Here is a 17,909-nt window from a genome sequence, read left to right as displayed (position 1 = left end):
CTTGAGAGATTCTTACATGTGCTGGTGAGTTTAGAGCTCGGTTAGTAACGCAAATTGCATAATTAACATACTTCAGTTTTTGAATTAACAACTTGGATTTACTTGGAAAAACAATCTAGAACACTCCTGAATGAGGGGACAAACGGCCAAAAAAAAGGATATATTATAAAGTTACAGTTGGCTCTGAGCCTCATGGAACTGCAGTGTTTGAGAGCAGAAATACTTTTATTGATCTCTATAAAAGCCCCAGGACTTGTTGACCCAGCAGCAGTCTTTTTGATCCATTCTATTGGCTAGCATTTCAGTCAAATACGATATCGAAAATACGAAAAACATCACATGAAACATCACATGATAGGCTTAACTCACTTAATGATGAGTTCATTCCAATAACTCTGTAGAGTGAGTAGAGTGTAAAATGAGCTTGAGGTTCAGCTTGTTTATTGGTGCCTTATATTATAGAGTTCAGATATCTCATAGTTTTGCTAATTTGCATATCAGGCATTCTGACTTACTGTTTTCATGACCATTCAAGTATACAAGAGTTCTGATATGTCGCTGTTTCAGCCCAGAAGGGAATAGGCTGGTGAAAGAAGAGGCCAGTACACCATTTATCAAGATGTGCAATATGAATGCACATATGCTGATATTGTGAACCCTACTTTAATTCATTCATCAGTAATTTGAGTAATACTACTATTGCTACTATTGTGTAGCTATATTGCATAGTTTTTGTTCTGTGAAAATTTAAATCCTATTGTGAAAATGGAAATCTTTATAAATATTAGGAAATATGCACAGTACATGACACCGTCCCTCAGCTTTAAGTTCAAGAAATCCAAATTAACGTATGGTCTGTTTTTTTTTGTTTGTCTGTTTGTTTGTTTTTCTTTTGTTTTTTGTTCTTCACAGGTGTAAACTGGGCTACTTTAACCTGGACTCTCAGAATCCTCAGGGTTGTACACCTTGCTTCTGTTTTCTTCATTCCACCGTGTGTGAAAGTGCAGATGGCTACAGCATAAACACAATCACCTCCACCTTCAACCGAGGTGAGTCTAATCATATGCACCCACCTACATCCTCACATGCGCACACACACTATGGAAAAAGCATGTGTCATTTCCTTTTTTTCTTTTTTTTTTCTTTGAAGCAATTGGACTACTTAAAAAAAAAAAAAAAGCTTACAGCTGTAAAAGTAGTGCCAGCAAAGCTGAGCAGTATGTTTGTTCAGGTTCATATGTACTGAAGTTCTCACACATTTTCCTCCTGCTCCTGTTAGATGATGAAGGCTGGAAGGGCCAACAGAGAGATGGCTCCAGTGTGCCAGTGCATTGGTCTGCAAGCTCTCAGGAAATCTCGCTCATCTCAGACGACTACTTCCCCATGTACTTTGTGGCCCCAGGTACTGCAGCTGCTGTCATGCACTACATGTCAAAGTGCTTGGATTTTCTGGATGAGAGAACAAATATGTTGTTATGGTTTGTGAAGAACATTTAAATACACTGTCCTAGCTTAACCCTTTTAAAGGACCACTAAAGTCATAATTTAAACTATAAAAAATCCATATGGAATAATAAGTAGGTGTGTATGTTCATGTATTATTGTTATGCCCAGGAATCTATTAGAAATGGCATAGGAGGATCCCTAAACCTTAACCCTTATTAAAAATGACAAGATTTTTGAATATGCATGTATGCAAATCGTAAATCCAACCCCTCCCCAACACCAGTGACTCTGTGCTTCATATGTGCTTTAATAATCACAAAATGAGCCTATAAGCAGAACAGTGCTAAGGAAAATAAAGTAGAGACAATTTTACTAGCACTAGCTTAGCCTATGAACAGGGACCAAGCTACCAAAGACAACATAATGGAATCATAATGGTAGGCTGTCGTGGGCTGGAGATTAGGGAATTGGCCCTGTGACTGGAAGGTTGCTGGTTCGATCCCCCAGTGCCGACAGTCCATGACTGAGATGTCCTTGGGCAACACACCTAACCCCAAATTGCTCCCCGGGCGCCATGGATAGGCCTGCCCACCGCTCCGGGCAGGTGTGCTCACTGCCCCCTAGTGTGTGCGCGCTGACTAGTGTATGTGGTGTTTCACTTCATGTGTGGGTTAAATGCGGAGGTGAAATTTCCCCGTTTGTAGGATTAAAAAGTGTCACTTAAAGGTGATTTGTATAGTTAATGGCTCAACACACAAAAACAGTTCACTTCCTCAGATGAGTCTTTATTCTCAAAAGCTGCGCCAATGAAGCCTCAGTGACCCAGAATTAAACCTGTGTTGTGTGACCATTCTGTGGCCTGCTGATGCTAACAGAGACGGTGGTTTATAAAGTTGTAGCATTCTAAGCAACTGCTACAAGTTCTCATCACCACATTAAAATATTCCCATTACCATATTTCAATATATTGGACCATGAAGAAAGCTAAGCTGCTAGGTAGCAGCCTACAAATAATTTTTGCCAGATATATTGAAAAACTTGTGTTTTCAACGGGGAAAACACTGCATTGTAGTTTATAGTGGACATTCTGCAGTATTACACACAAATACTTAGAAATACCCAATCTGTATACTCATAATAATGTGAATATTCATATATATGTGTATAACTGTTTTGCCTTCTTAATGTATGTTCATTTAATGTTTATCTCTAATGTGGTTTTCTTATTGTCTCCTGTAGCAAAATTTCTTGGTAACCACTTGCTGAGCTATGGTCAGAATCTCACACTGAACTTCCGAGTAGAGAGGCGTGATACTCGTCTTTCAGCTGAGGATGTGGTGTTGGAAGGGGCAGGGTTCCGTGTCGCTGTACCACTCATCGCCCAAGGAAACGCTTATCCTGGAGAGCAAATGCAGACTTTTGTGTTCAGGTGAGGTTTTTCTCAGGTGGGCTTAAACCTAAAATCAGATTGTAGTGATATGATGATATTGTCTTGTGTATCACAAGGATGTTAATATTAAAATGCAATATATGCAGTATTATCTTACTGTAATATGATGTTTCTGACAGGCTACATCAAACTACAGACTATTCTTGGAAACCAATGCTGAAACATGGAGAGTTTCAGAAGCTTCTCCACAACCTTACTTCCATCAAGATCCGTGGAACCTACAGTGAGAGAAGTAAGTAATCTCAAATCTCCTTTACAGTACAGCACAATTTGCGGTTTAACATTGTCATAACTCACCACAACTTTGTTTATACTTAAAGCAGTGAGAGCTTATCGGTCAAGTCAAAACACTGGCCTGTTTGATCCTTCATTAGGGCAGTCAGCTTTGGAATGGCCTTTGATTACATTTGATAAAAGCAAAGATGATAAATGCAGGCGCAAGGTCATTAGTCCTGGCGTATCACATATAATCTAATGTTTTCTATTGGTGTGTAGGTGCAGGCTACTTGGATAATGCCTCCTTGGTGACTGCCCGGCGTGGTCCTGGAACTCCAGCGCGCTGGGTGGAGAAGTGTAATTGTCCTCAGGGCTATGTGGGTCAGCATTGTGGCCAGTGTGCTGTAGGATACCGGAGGAGTAACCCTGAGCTGGGCCAATACAGCCCCTGTGAGCCCTGCAATTGCAATGGCCACAGTGATACTTGTGACTCTGTAACAGGTTGGTCACCTTTAACCATCTTGATACATGTTCTTATCCTTATTTACCTCATTGTGAGAACGCATTTCATTAAATATATGGTGGTTTCATACTTTGGCAGAGTGAATTGTGCTTGACAGTGGAAGCATGACTGTGTGGTCCCAGACTGCCCCTTTGTGGAGAACCGAGGTAGTACACCACTGATTATTCTGCTTTCCTTTCTTTGTAGGAATGTGTAACTGCCAGGACAATACAGCTGGGATGAGCTGCGAGAGGTGTAAGGATGGTTATTATGGCGACGCTACTGTAGGCTCATCGTCTGACTGTAAGCCCTGCCCATGTCCTTCAGGAGCCACCTGCGCAATTGTGCCCAAAACCAAAGATGTGGTGTGCACCAACTGCCCAGCAGGCACTACAGGTGCATCAGACTTGAATGTCTTTGCTTGGTCGTGTGTATAAATGCCATCCTCGGGCCCTCTGGCCCCTGTGTCCCAATTATCTCTCCCATTACAGTTCTTATCAGAAGCAGAAAGAACAAGGAGTTTAGGTCAGATACTGTGACTACATCCAACCTGCAGTATGTTAGAAGTAACTCACAGCCTTTGAAACAAAGTGCACAGGTTATTAAGTTAGCTCTACTAAATATCAGATCTCTTACAAACAAGTCTTATATAATTAAGGATTTAACCACAACTCACGGGCTTGATTTTATGCTTTTAACAGAGACATGGTTAAACTCATATAGTGCTGATATTGTGTTAACTGAGACGGCTCCACCAAACTTTAACTTTTTAAATGTTTCACGCACCGGCAAGAAAGGTGGAGGTGTAGCAATGCTGTTTACTGATACTTTCCAATGCAAGCAGTTACCACTTGGTGATTTCACATCTTTTGAATATTTAGGTGCGATTTTAAAAGGGGCACAAAGAATATTACTAGTAACTGTCTACAGACCTCCAAGGTACAATGCTAATTTTATTGATGACTTCACAGATATGTTATCTTTTATTTCTACTGAATTTGATCATTTTGTTATTGTTGGTGATTTTAACATTCATATTGATAATCCCAAGGATAATTACGCCAAAGAACTCTATGATGTACTTGAATCTTTTGAACTTTCTCAGCATGTGACTGGAAGCACACATTGCCATGGTCACACTTTGGATGTGGTTATCTCAAAGGGTCTTAACATTTCAGCCTCTATTAAGGATGTTGCATTGTCTGATCACTACTGTGTATTTTTTGAAATGTGGACTTCAATCCACAGCAGTGCCAGGCAAGTTAGGTTTAAGAAAAGACAGATAAATGACAGCACAGCTGCACTTTTTGTTACCAAAATGTGCTCTTCACCTTGCCAACCATCTGGCTCTGTTGATACTCTGCTGGAAAGTTTCAACTCAAAAACTGCCAGTGTTTTGGATCAGATTGCACCAGTTAGAGTTAAAACCATACAATGCAAGCAGAAAGCACCATGGAGAAATGATGCTGCAGTTCAGCACCAAAAGAGAGAATGCAGAAAGGCTGAGCGCAGATGGCGTAAAACCAACCTTCACATACATAAAGAGAGTTTCAAAGATAGGCTGCGTGAATACAATAGAATAATGTGCAAGGCTAGACAATCCTTCTTCTCTAGCATTATTAGCAATAATGTTAACAATAGCAAAGTGCTTTTCACTATGGTTGACAGACTAACAAACCCACCTACATATATGGCCCCTGAGCTAGTTTCAACTGAGAAATGTAATGAGTTTGCAAAAACTTTTAATACTAGAATCCACACCATCAGACAAGCTATCTGTACGCCTACATCTACCAACGAGACGATTTTCTCTCCAAAACCACGCAAAAGCATGTTCAACATGTCCCAGTTTAGTGTTATTAATGAAGAAGGTTTAATTGATACAGTGAGTTATCTCAAATCATCCACTTGCAGTCTTGATACATTACCAACCAAGTTTTTAAAAAATGTATTTTCCTCAATATTAATGAACATTCTTCACATAGTAAATTGCTCACTCATGTCAGGTGTATTAAGTGCATTAAAAACTGCAGTTGTGAAGCCTCTCTTGAAAAAGAAAACTCTAGATACAAGCCTGTTAAATAATTATAGACCAATTTCCAATCTACCATTCATTGGAAAAATAATAGAAAAAATTGTCTTCAAACAAATTATGCACTTTCTATCCACAAATAGCTGTCTAGACAAATTTCAGTCAGGCTTCCAACCTAATCATAGTACTGAGACTGCACTAATTAAGGTTATCAATGACATTCGCCTAAATACAGACTCAGGAAACGTCTGTTCTACTACTGCTCGATCTCAGCGCTGCCTTTGACACCATTGACCACAAAATTCTCATAGATAGACTTGAGAACTGGGTTGGACTCTCAGGAACTGTCCTAAAATGGTTCAGTTCATACCTTCTAGGAAGGAACTTCTTTGTGGATATGGAAGGTAATGTTTCTGAGACTGTGCCAGTGACCTGTGGTGTACGCCAGGGTTCAATTCTTGGGCCACTCTTATTTAATTTATATATGATTCCTCTAGGTGAAATCATGCATACTTATGGGATATCTTACCACAGCTATGCAGATGACACTCAGATCTACATGGCTCTCTGCCCAAATGACTACGGTCCCCTAGACTCACTGTGCAAATGCCTTGAGCACATAAACAAATGGATGAAACACAACTTTCTGCAGTTGAATAAAGATAAAACAGAGATTATTTTATTTGGGAATAGCAATGAAAGACACAGACTAGCTGCCTATCTAGATTCGAGAGGCCTAAAATCTAAAGAACTAGTACGTAACCTTGGTGTACAAATGGACTCTGATCTCACTTTTAACAGTCATGTCAAAGCTGTCACCAAATCAGCTTTCTATCACCTCAAAAACATCAATAAAATCAGAGATTTTCTGGCTAAAGCAGACCTGGAGAAACTCATCCACGCCTTTGTTTCTAGTAGGATTGATTACTGTAATGGGCTCCTAACTGGACTCCCAAAAAAGAGTAAAAACTAAACACAGAGAGGCGGCATTTAGCTACTACGCTGCTCTGAAATGGAACCAGTTGACAGAGAGCATCAGAAGAGCCCCAACACTAGACACTTTTAAATCCAGAATGAAAACCTTCATGTTTGAGCAGGCCTTTAGCTCAGTTTAATCCACTTTTATCCTGTAATGGCACTCTTATCCTCATTCATTTAACTTCTTTTATATCTATTGTTTTAATCATGTTTCTTATTTTTATTCTAATTTTTTATCTCCTTCTTTTAAATTTGATTAACTTCTTTTAAATCTATTGTTTTAATTATGTTTTTTAAATTTTTTAATTTACATAAATTTTATTTTATTTACATTAATTACATTTTTCTGTATTTTTTCATTTGTAAAGCACTTTGAATGACCGTTGTGTATGAAAGGTGCTATATAAATAAACTTGCCTTGCCTTGCCTTGCCTTGCCTCTGTTATAACTGACTGTTTGCAAAATTTTGACAAGTTCTACCTGCTTCAGTTATGGCTTTCGAAGTTTCAGTTGAGGCTGCCTGTTAGCATCTGTAGAACTTGGACTGAAGAAACACAAAGGAGATTTAATAGATAAATTTAGCAAATAGGTTGAACACTGTGCTGTGAGTTTAATCCCAAACTTTTCAGCTTCAGGTATAATGAAGGAAGAAATGTTTAGAGATGCTTGTGACTGGCTGAGAGGCATGTCAATCATAATTTTGCAAATGGTCAGTTAAATGATGCATGTAGTTAATTTGTGTGTATAAGGAGGCCCTGCGTTTCATGAGCATGGAGTTCCCATAGAGTATTTAAGTAAGTTATTTCACAGAACTTCAGAAGTTAGCAGTGTCTTACTCCATGGCTCTTTTTCATGACCAGGCAAACGCTGTGAGTTGTGCGATGATGGTTTCTTCGGTGACCCTCTGGGCACAAGCGGCCCAGTCAGGGCCTGCCGGGCGTGTAAATGCAGTGACAACATCGACCCTAATGCCGTGGGCAACTGTGACCGAGAGACAGGCGAATGCCTCAAGTGCATCTACAACACAGACGGATTCTTCTGTGACCGCTGTAAAGAAGGTTTCTACGGCAATGCCCTGGCTGCCAACCCAGCTGACAAATGCAAACGTGAGTAGAATGGAAATAGGCTTGTGTTGCCTGGGTGTCTACAGGAACAGTCAGCAATGTGGCTTATGGCGGCTACAGTTAATGTAATGGTACCTTTCTAGCTTGTTTTGCTCTCTAGCCTTTTTTGCTCTCTAGCCTTTTTCTCATTTCTCTGGATAGTCTTCAGACTATGCCTGAAGTTGGCCCAAAAAGCTGTCAATGGGTATTCTCCATTTTTATGCATTTAGATAGCCTAATATCCTAGAGCTGAACTAAAGAAGCCAAGCTGCAGTTTACTTTATAATAGAAAAGGCTAAAATAATACTGTAATAAAATGTCCAGCAGTGTATGTAACTACAGTATCAAAACAGGTTTTTGAATCCGGTATCTCTCTGACTCTACACTCTAGCTTGTTCCTGCTCTCCATACGGAACTGTGGACCGACAGACCACATGTATGCAGGTGACGGGCCAATGCCAGTGTTTGCCCCACGTCACCAACCGAGACTGTGGCGCCTGCGAGCCTGGCTTCTACAACCTGCAGAGTGGCAAGGGCTGCGAACGGTACCTCAGCATCTGCCTTATTCCCCCTTCTTAACACTGTTCTATTTTAGAATTTGGCATTTTGTTGTGTTCTAATCGTCTTTCTTTTTTTTTTTTTAATTAAATGATTTGTCTTTAGGTGCAACTGTAACCCTATCGGCTCCACTAACGGCCACTGTGACATTGTAAGTGGGCAGTGTGAGTGTCAGCCTGGGGTCACTGGTCAACGCTGTGAGCACTGTGAGGTCAACTTCTTTGGCTTCAGCTCCTCTGGGTGCAAACGTAAGATACATTTAGTTCTCTTCTTACGTGTTTACCTTCGTGCTGCTAAACCACTTAATGAGCCATACCATTTTAATGTTACTTGGTATCGAGAGAAGACAGTTTATTATAGCTGCAACAAATAAATGTTTAGATTAATGCAGATGACAAAATAGTTACCAGTGTATTGTTATCGATTTGTTGGATTAACAGTGCTTGCCCCTCCCATCCAACACAGTTTCCTGCAAAAATTTTTGTGAAACAATGCTCACCTAGTATAGGTTTAAGTTTTGAAAGTGTAAGTTTTGAAAGAGTAGTTTTTCTACACAAGCTGCGATTTGGGTAACTGAAAATGGAACTTTGGAAGTTTTTGTGTAGACATGTGCATCACTCATGCACTTGGATAGTCATTGCTATTTTGCTTTAAAAAGCTTCAGGAAACTGAAATGACTAATTACCAGGCTCTTTCTATGAAGTTCGTAATGTTGCGAACCACACAGTAACAGATCAAATCAGTTTTACTTTATGCAAGGTGATGTAGAATGGATAACCAACTAATAGCTCCACTATTCCTAATTAATTGATTTAATAAAAATCACAATGAATTGATTATAGATGTAATTATTAGTTGCAACCATAAAGCTAAGAATCAGAATCATGCCATTAAAATTGCTTTATTGGCCAAGTAGAGTTTCTGTTTGAGAAACCTTCCCTCATCTATGACCTCTCTCTCCCCTCATAGCTTGTGACTGTGACCCTGAGGGCTCACGGACAGCTCAGTGCAGAGATGATGGCTATTGTGAGTGTCGTCCAGGCTTCGTGGGCATTCGCTGTGATATGTGTGAGGAGAATTACTTCTATAACCGCTCCACTCCTGGCTGCCAGCAGTGCCCTAACTGCTACAGCCTTGTGAGGGACAAGGTAAGACCTGTCTTACTGTAAAACAGCTATAATGCTAAAATCAAATTAGTTGAGTACAAATGGGTTCCTTTTCTGATTGCTTGATCTCATTAGCGTGTTTAAATGAACTTTCCACAGATTTAAATCAGTAACATGACTTTGATACAAGTCTGAACAAAATACTGCTGTTTAAGCTGCAAGGAAAGCATCAGATAAAACAATAAATAGATTGACTTCCCATCAGCTTTTACTCCATAGCAGACTAATAACGTCATCCTCTTCCGTATTGTGCAGGTGAATCAGCAGAGGCAGAAGCTTCATGAGCTGCAGACCCTGATTGACAACCTGGGCAGCCAAGATACAGTGAGTGACAAGGCATTTGAGGATCGTCTGAAAGAAGCTGAGAAAGCCATCATGGATTTACTGAGAGAGGCTCAAGCCAGCAAAGGTACACGTTGCAACAGACTTATGCTGTGGATCAGACAGCTTACCTTTTTATGTGATTTATTGAAAGGTATTTATTGAAGTTCTGCATAATTCACTTTGTAAACAAAGCAACATATTTAGAGTCATTTCATATAACGTGTTGCTGTGAAGTAGCTTTCGAAAATGGAACAGCATCAACACACTGTTTGAAAAATTGGTGGAATTTAGCTTTTTTGTTTCCGACTCTTTACTTCAAACGTTTTTTTTTTTAGGAGAAAAGTAAACGCGCTCCTCATTTGTTACTTGTTTTTCCCTTTCTCTTTTTAATCTTGCAGAAGTGGACAAAGGCCTTTTAGATCGTCTTAAAGCCATCAACAGCACTCTGACGACCCAATGGAACCGCCTGCAGAATATCAGGAACACTGTGGACAACACTGGTACACTGGCAGACAAAGCCCGCAACAGAGTGCGAGAGGCTGAGAAATTAATTGACCGGGCCAGAGAGGAGCTGGACAAGGCCAAGGACGCCATCAGCAAAGTGGTGTGATATTTTTGCTGATAGCATATTTAATGTAGTTAGGATTTAGGACTCTTTGTTCTCCTGAAAGAGTAGTTTGTCAAAGTTAATGATCGATTAGTATTAAATAAGGAAAAATCTCTATCAAAATAACAGCACAAAAAATCATTATTTCACCTCACAGGACATCAAAACTCCCACGACCGCTGGAGATCCCAACAATATGACACTCCTTGCTGAAGAGGCTCGCAATCTGGCAGAGAAGTAGGAATCAGAATGAATGTGTGAATATAGCACAAATGATTTATTACATGAAATTGCCTTACTTGATGGTTTTTTTGGTTCCCTGACTAGGCATAAGATGGAAGCTGACCAGATTGAGAAAACTGCAAAAGATGCCAATGACACTTCCACCAAGGCCTACAACTTGCTGAAGAAGACTCTGGATGGCGAGAATAAAATCAACAGCGATATTGATGAACTTAACAAGAAGTAAGTGTGAAAGAAGCATAGAGGTGATAGCTTGCATTCTTTGTCTTTCACAGTTGTGCATTTAAACAAACTTGCTGTGTTTGCTCAGGTACAATGAGGCAAAGGATCTGGCAAAGAACCTGGAGAAACAAGCCAGTAAGGTGCAAGCTGAAGCAGAAGAGGCAGGAAACAAAGCACTGAAAATCTATGCCAACCTCACCAGCCTGCCACCTTTTGATGTCAAATCATTAGAGGTAAGATGAGTAAAATGATGTGTCCTGGGATCTTGGCTAGTTAAAAGTTGAAATTATCATCTATTGTCTCTGTACAGATACTGGATATATAGAAGACAAAGCTCAGGGTCCTTTATAAGCATCGAAATGACACATGTAACTATGCAACTGTTTTTAGGATGAGGCCAATAAGATAAAGAAGGAGGCGGCAGACCTGGATAAGCTTATTGATAAGACTGAGAAGGAGTACAATGATCTGAGAGATGACCTGAAGGGTAAAGAGAACGAGGTTCGCAAACTACTGGAGAAGGGGAAGACTGAGCAACAGGTATGGAGATTATCATTTTCTCATGTTTGGGCTGACCAACATTGTTGTGTGGGGTATTTCTTCCTTCTATTTCTTTCTTTCTGAATTATGATTACCATTATTATAAGCAACAGACCAACTGTGTGTATTTAGCAAAGGGAAGCCACAAAATGGCATTTAGATGGCGAAGAGTGAAGGAGTTAAAACCAGGCAGCAGGGTGTTCTTGATTGGACGGTGATGAAAGACGAGAGAGATAATTGATATAATTGAGCTAAATGTCTTACTCTTTTATGAAAGAGCTGATCCCTGAACACGTTGTAGCGAATCAATGTGCCAGATAAAAAGAAAAAAGCAAGTAAGACTGAGTTTGGCTCTTTGTACACTTCAGTTTTTTTTCAAGGCACTTAAATACTTCCCTACCTTTGCTTGTGCCTGTAGTTGTAATTCTGTTCAAAACACAGGACAGAGCTCATTCAGATCTCTTTAGTTCATTTAATTTAATTCAACGGTTTATACAACTATGTGAAGCTACTAGACTTTGTTTTCCCCATTCCTTTCTTTATTTCTGACACCTCTCTCCTTTATGATGTACAGACTGCTGATCAGTTGCTGGCAAGGGCAGATGCAGCCAAGGCCCTGGCGGAGGAGGCAGCGAAGAAAGGGATGTCCACATACCAGGAGGCCCAGGACATTCTCAACAACCTCCGAGGTAACTAGGCGGTCTGTGAGCTGTTAGTTTGACTAGGGCTGCAGCATATTGAAAAAGCTTGATGCATTTGCTTGTAATATATTGGAAAACTAAAAAACATTAAAATACTGGACACGTTTATCACTTTTATGAACCCGCGCATTTCTGTGAGAAAACAGATGTCCGTTTATTAAGTCAAATGCTAGCTTGTCACTAGTAGAGCACAGTCACCAGGTCAGCACACTTGACTCATTGATGTTTATGATTGGTTTATAATGAACTTGCAAGACATTCGTAATCTGAGACGAAAATCGTGACGTGTTCTCGGTTATTTTTAGTTATTATCAGCATGTATTGCCAAGACTAAATGACAGTGTCATTGATATATAACAGGTCTAGACAGCTAGGTTAGTTATTTATTTATTTATTTATTTATTTATTTATTTATTTTTAATTGTTCAGACTGCATGGAGTGTTAAGGCTCACTGGGGTGCGCTCTGGTATAAAACATTTTTTAAAGCCTTCTTTACTTCCCTGTTCACTGATGAGTTGATTTAATACATTTTAAAACAGTTTAAAACAAAAATCTAAATAAATACATACAGTCTATGCAGCATCATAAGACTAATAGTAATGGTAAGCAACAATAAGAATTTTAAAAACTCCTTTCAGGTTATTTAAGTGAAATGTCTTATCATTTTTATCGGATGGTCAAGATATTCAGAATATTATGCGATAAAATATTTGACAGTGATAATATACAGTAGTTGCGGCCATAATTTTTGCCCTCTGTGGTGTCATTAAATTTGCATGCTTCCTACACTGTCCCTAATGCTGTTGCCTTGTCGCATTCATTACCCTATCTTTGTTTTGCTGCAGATTTTGATAAGAGAGTGAATGACAACAAGACCGCAGCTGAGGAGGCCATGAAGCGTATCCCAGAAATCAATGCAACCATCAACGCGGCCAATGAGAAGACCCGGCAGGCTGAGGGGGCGCTTGGCAATGCAGCAGCCGATGCTAAAGAGGCCAAGTCCAAAGCAGAGGAAGCAGAGAAAATTGCCAGCAATGTTCAGAAGGTATGCTCAGGTGTCCACATACCACAGTTGTCAGGAGAATATGATGATACACTAAGGCACTTGTGCAGACCCTTAAACCAATTCTCTTGTCTTGGGCAGGGATCAGCTAAAACCAAGGCGGATGCAGAGAAGGCCTTTGAAGACACAATGAAACTGGATAAAGAAGTAAATGACATGATGAATCAGCTGGCAGCTGCAGAGAAAGAACTAGGGGCAAAGACAGATGAAGCAAACCAGGACATGATGATGGCTGGTATGGTAAGTACAGGCAAAGAAAAGGCTGCAGACACCACAGTTACTCCGCAAGTTAACCAAGATTTTTTTGATGCATATTATCACTCTCACTATATATGTATTGATTCTGGTTATAGCCTACTCAGTGTCTCATTCATCCTATCATAAAAGCACAACAATAAGAGGAGCTCATCTTGGTCTCCTTTTCTTTAAAAAATTGTAATGCATTGCAAATGAATCTGAGCTCTGTGTATAAGTATGGGATATCAGAAGAGAAGAAGATACCAACAAGCTAAAGCTAAATAAACTTGGGCAAAAGCAGCCATTTTTTACAAGCTGTTGTTGGCTGGCTTGTTAACCAAGCCTGTTACAGAAACTTCAGCTTCAAGAAACTGATGTTTATGGTTTTAACAACTGACAGAATGAAACCAACCTCAATTATTATTAGAATTATTCAGTTATGTTATTTGAGTTGAATTCAGAACAGTCAACCAACTGTGTTTGCACACTGTGGAATTAGACCTCCACATTTAACCCATCTGTGCAGTGAAACACCCACATACATGCACACTAGTGAACACACACACACACTAGGGGGCAGTCAGCGCACTTGCCTAAAGCGGTGGGCTGCCATATCCCTAGCCCTAGCCTGGGGAGCAATTGGGGGTTGGGTGCCTTGCTCAAGGCACTTCAGTCAGGGACTCTCGGCCGAGGGGATCAAACCGGCAACCTTCCGGTCACAGGGCTGGTACCCTAACCTCCATCCCACAATTGTCTATTGATCCAGTGAAATCAATCATTTAAAATGATGTTAGATGTGATCATGTGATGTTATCGTCTTTTTTGGATGTTCCATAAAACAAAGTTTAGGTGCTTTCAGCTGTTGCAACTCAAGTGCACATTAATTTCATATAGTTTTCAAGCAGTTGTTCCAGGAAAGTTTCACCCTGTAAACAAGTGAACACAAGTGAAGAGGAAATAATTAAATTCATGTTCATTTGTACAGCTGTGGATGATCCACATGTTTATGCACCTGGAAAATAGGGAGGGATAATTATCTATAGATTCCTTAATAGCTCCTTAAAGCGTGTCTTGCTGTTAATTTTCTCTTTCACAGGCATCTGACAATGCGAAGAAAGCAGAGGAAAACGCCCGCAAAGCCAAAGACGCTGTCCGCACAGTACTCGGCACAATCAACGATTTGCTCGGCCAGCTAGGTGAAAATGCGCACTGTTTACCGCATTCATTAGTGTATTAGGGAAGGCCTTCTTGTTCTTTTACTCAACCATCTGTCCTTTGTCCACCCAGGCAACATCGATAAGGTGGATCTGAGCAAGCTGGACCAGATCGACAACTCGCTGAAGGAAGCCAAAGAGAAAATGGCTGGGAGTGAGCTGGATAAGAAGCTTAAGGAGCTGAACGATATCGCCAAGAGCCAGGAGGGCATGATCAATGACTATGACAGGCAAATTCGCGAGATCCGTGCCGACATTGCCAACCTCAATGACATCAAGAACACACTCCCCGAGGGATGCTTCAACACGCCATCTCTAGAGCGGCCTTAACCTCGCTCCTCCTCACACCATGCCCTCCCTCGCCATCTCCCCCTCTTCTCCTTGTCTGTGCCACACCTTTCGCCATCTAACACTTGGGGCAAGATGCCACACTTTACCAAAACAGCTTTTTGTCTTTTGCAAATCTGTGTTTTTTTTTTTTGTTTGTTTTTGTAAAAGCTTTTGTTTTTATTTCCACAAGAGAAGCCACAATTTTCAGGCCATTTCCACATTTTAGAAGTAAAAGATGATGAAAGCAGCTTTTTTTCTTTCCTTTTTTCGGATATGCAGCGATGCTACAACGTGAAGAAAGCTTTTAACTAAAACGGCTTACACCGATTGTGTGTGCTGGCTCGTGTGAGTGTACACTGAAACGGGCTAGAAGAGGTGGCCTCTCTTGAGAGTCGAATGTGATCCCACATGACTGCACCACCTCCACTTCCTCCTCCTCCTCTTCTAATCTCCATGCTCGTCCGCCCTCAGATTCAGTCTTCTGCTTTCATTCGCAGTGCCACGAAGAGGCCGTCTGTTCGCTTCAACCAGAGGACAGGTTCGGGTTTTATCAGCCCGCTTGAGGAGGGGTGTGTTTTTGTTTTTGTTTTTGTTTTTTTTTTTGTTTTTTTACATTTTGTTTAAGCTATTGTCCAACACTCACTACATTATTTTACATTGATCATCGCTTTCATTGGTTCAGAAAACGGACAGTGAAGGAATCTTCTGCTGTGTCTTCATAATCTGCCTCTCCTCTCTCTAAGTTACAAGCCCCATCTTGCGATGGTCGTGTGCAGAGAGAGTTAGTAACATTTCAGTATTCAGCTTGACTCATGTCAGTCTACTGGCACGTAACTATAGACGGTTATGTGCAGAGTGTCGTGTGGAGTCCTTGCTAGGCTCTCTTTATATCAAGTGGGTTCATACAACTCAGTGAAACAGCATGGTCTAAATGCATTTCATGTACTTATTTTTAACACTACAAAAACAATTTTTTTTTTGTTTTGTTTTTTTTCTCAGAAGCTGCTGCTTACTTACAAGTGTACTGCAAATCACGTTAACTTTTTTTTCAAGGCAAAATCCAACACTATGCAACTTTGTACATTTGCGTAGCAAGACTTTTATCTGATACACTGGTGCTAATAATTATTTCAAATGTTATATTTTTGTGTGAATGTTTTTTTTATTATTATTATTATTATTATATAGAGTGAGGATTTGTTATTTGTGTAAATATATGCTTAAATGTTTCAGGAATGGCTGATTTAAAAAACAAAACAAAAAAAAAAAACCCAACCAGCCACCTCATAGGTAATTTTACAAGAAAAATCAGCTGAAACCTCCACCTCCATAATATATAAATATATATAAGTTCTGTGGTATAATATGCTTGCTTGTATACATGGCTCCGTTTTGTTGCCTCATAGCTCCGCCACTTATTTTAATTGTCTTTAATTTTCAGTGGGTGGTTAACAAGTTGATGGATAATCCTCTCTTCACCCTTAACTTGACTGTTGAAAACGGTCTAAACACGTACGATTAACATTTCAAAAAGTATTTTACCAGAATTGTTTGTTGGGTCACACATTGCTAGTTAATCAGCTTTGATGGTGTTTGGTGCCTCTAACATTCAGATGTAATCCTCAGCCCACTCGACCCGAGGCTTATGTTATTTTTATACATGGACATCACATAAGTTGCACACGATCTAAGATCTTTGCTAAGCATATTTCTGATGTCCTTAGTTTTTAAAAGCAGGGAGATAATTTAGGGGTCCACTACCAATGCCTTAACACATTTCTATTCATTTCTCAATCAGATTTTTCCTTTTTTTTTTTTTTTTTTTCTTTTTTTTCCTTCCCCCCCACCTCATTTCTATTGCTTTCCCATTTAGTCTTTTGACTGTATTGACTTTGAAGCTACCACTTGTAACGGCATATTTTGTGGGATGTAACTGTGGAATCTGTCACCAAATTGTTTCGAATGGAAGCTTTTCCACCGCTCACCCGACCACTGTGGACAAAAGTGCAACATGTACACCATTATGTATAAAACAGTATTTCTAATTTATAATGTATCAAGTATTTTTGGTCTTTGTTCTTTTAGTATGCGTTTGTGTATGTTGCACAGTCTTTGTTGGTTATGGAGAGTATACCGGTTTTTAAAAAAATCCCACCTTTCATTTTTAAGACACTCCTTTCACAAACACTCTGATGGACCTGAGAAACTCCAGCTTGTTACCCATTTTGCCTGTAAATCCAATTGTAACATTTGAATAATAAACCGTGGTTATTACAGGATCTTCGAATGCGTGGCCATGCTCATTTGATAAGATCATTAATTTTGCATGAAGTTATGGTGTGACTCGCTGAACAGTCTAGACAGAGTTGATTCATGTTTCAAAATCAGACCTTCACACAGCGGTGAGAACTGAGGCTCATCTAATGTGATTCTTAAGCCCCACAGATTGATCAGTTTAGATTTATATTGACAGCTCGTTTTGATTTTTGCAATGAATGGAAGCTAATGCTGGGTGGCCTCTAGGTTTTTTGGGGCCCCCCCCATCTTGTTAGCTGATGTACTATAAAATTAGAGGCTGACTAATACTGACTACAAGTTGCCTAAATTATATACATATAAAACTGGCTAGTCTGTGAATTGATTGTTTAGGTTCTAATAAGTTACAATATGTTAAAATTTAAATTAGAGAATCTACAGAAAACCTCAGCATTTTCAATCCAGTAGTCTCTCACGAGGTAGTATTTCTTGCTTATCCAGCTAACTTTAAGCTTAGTTGGATCTAAACTTGGTATGACAGCGTTTGCTTTTTATTACTATTATAAATGCTTTTACATTAGGCATGTTTAGGTAGCATTACTTTTCTTCTTTGGTGACTCCTCATGTTTCATGCAGTCAACTGTTTATCATTAGATTCTGACAATATTTCAGGTTTTCTCTCTGCTCTATTTTTTTATTTATTTTTTTTACTACTTTATG

General features: G+C 39.7%; 1 protein-coding gene across 1 annotated transcript in view; it reads left to right on the top strand.

Moving 5' to 3' along the window:
• lamc1 (laminin, gamma 1) overlaps window positions 1-17,213 on the top strand; it is a 68,569-nt gene extending 51,356 nt beyond the window's left edge. Inside the window, exons 8-28 of the mRNA XM_017717083.2 lie at window positions 913-1,049; window positions 1,280-1,402; window positions 2,686-2,875; window positions 3,016-3,128; window positions 3,392-3,613; window positions 3,822-4,010; window positions 7,485-7,730; window positions 8,119-8,272; window positions 8,391-8,533; window positions 9,255-9,433; window positions 9,707-9,860; window positions 10,174-10,379; window positions 10,540-10,619; window positions 10,710-10,847; window positions 10,936-11,080; window positions 11,238-11,387; window positions 11,962-12,076; window positions 12,935-13,134; window positions 13,234-13,392; window positions 14,486-14,585; window positions 14,677-17,213. Of these exons, the coding sequence (XP_017572572.1) occupies window positions 913-1,049; window positions 1,280-1,402; window positions 2,686-2,875; window positions 3,016-3,128; window positions 3,392-3,613; window positions 3,822-4,010; window positions 7,485-7,730; window positions 8,119-8,272; window positions 8,391-8,533; window positions 9,255-9,433; window positions 9,707-9,860; window positions 10,174-10,379; window positions 10,540-10,619; window positions 10,710-10,847; window positions 10,936-11,080; window positions 11,238-11,387; window positions 11,962-12,076; window positions 12,935-13,134; window positions 13,234-13,392; window positions 14,486-14,585; window positions 14,677-14,933 (3,400 nt within the window). The 3' untranslated portion in view covers window positions 14,934-17,213. The remainder of the gene's footprint in view (window positions 1-912; window positions 1,050-1,279; window positions 1,403-2,685; window positions 2,876-3,015; window positions 3,129-3,391; window positions 3,614-3,821; window positions 4,011-7,484; window positions 7,731-8,118; window positions 8,273-8,390; window positions 8,534-9,254; window positions 9,434-9,706; window positions 9,861-10,173; window positions 10,380-10,539; window positions 10,620-10,709; window positions 10,848-10,935; window positions 11,081-11,237; window positions 11,388-11,961; window positions 12,077-12,934; window positions 13,135-13,233; window positions 13,393-14,485; window positions 14,586-14,676) is intronic.
• The last annotated feature ends 696 nt before the right edge of the window (window positions 17,214-17,909 follow it).

Source organism: Pygocentrus nattereri, chromosome 2, assembly GCF_015220715.1.
Source record: "Pygocentrus nattereri isolate fPygNat1 chromosome 2, fPygNat1.pri, whole genome shotgun sequence".
Taxonomy (NCBI): Eukaryota; Metazoa; Chordata; class Actinopteri; order Characiformes; family Serrasalmidae; genus Pygocentrus; species Pygocentrus nattereri.
The sequence above is the reverse complement of the archived record's forward strand: the minus strand, read 5'-3'. Positions and strand labels throughout refer to the sequence as shown.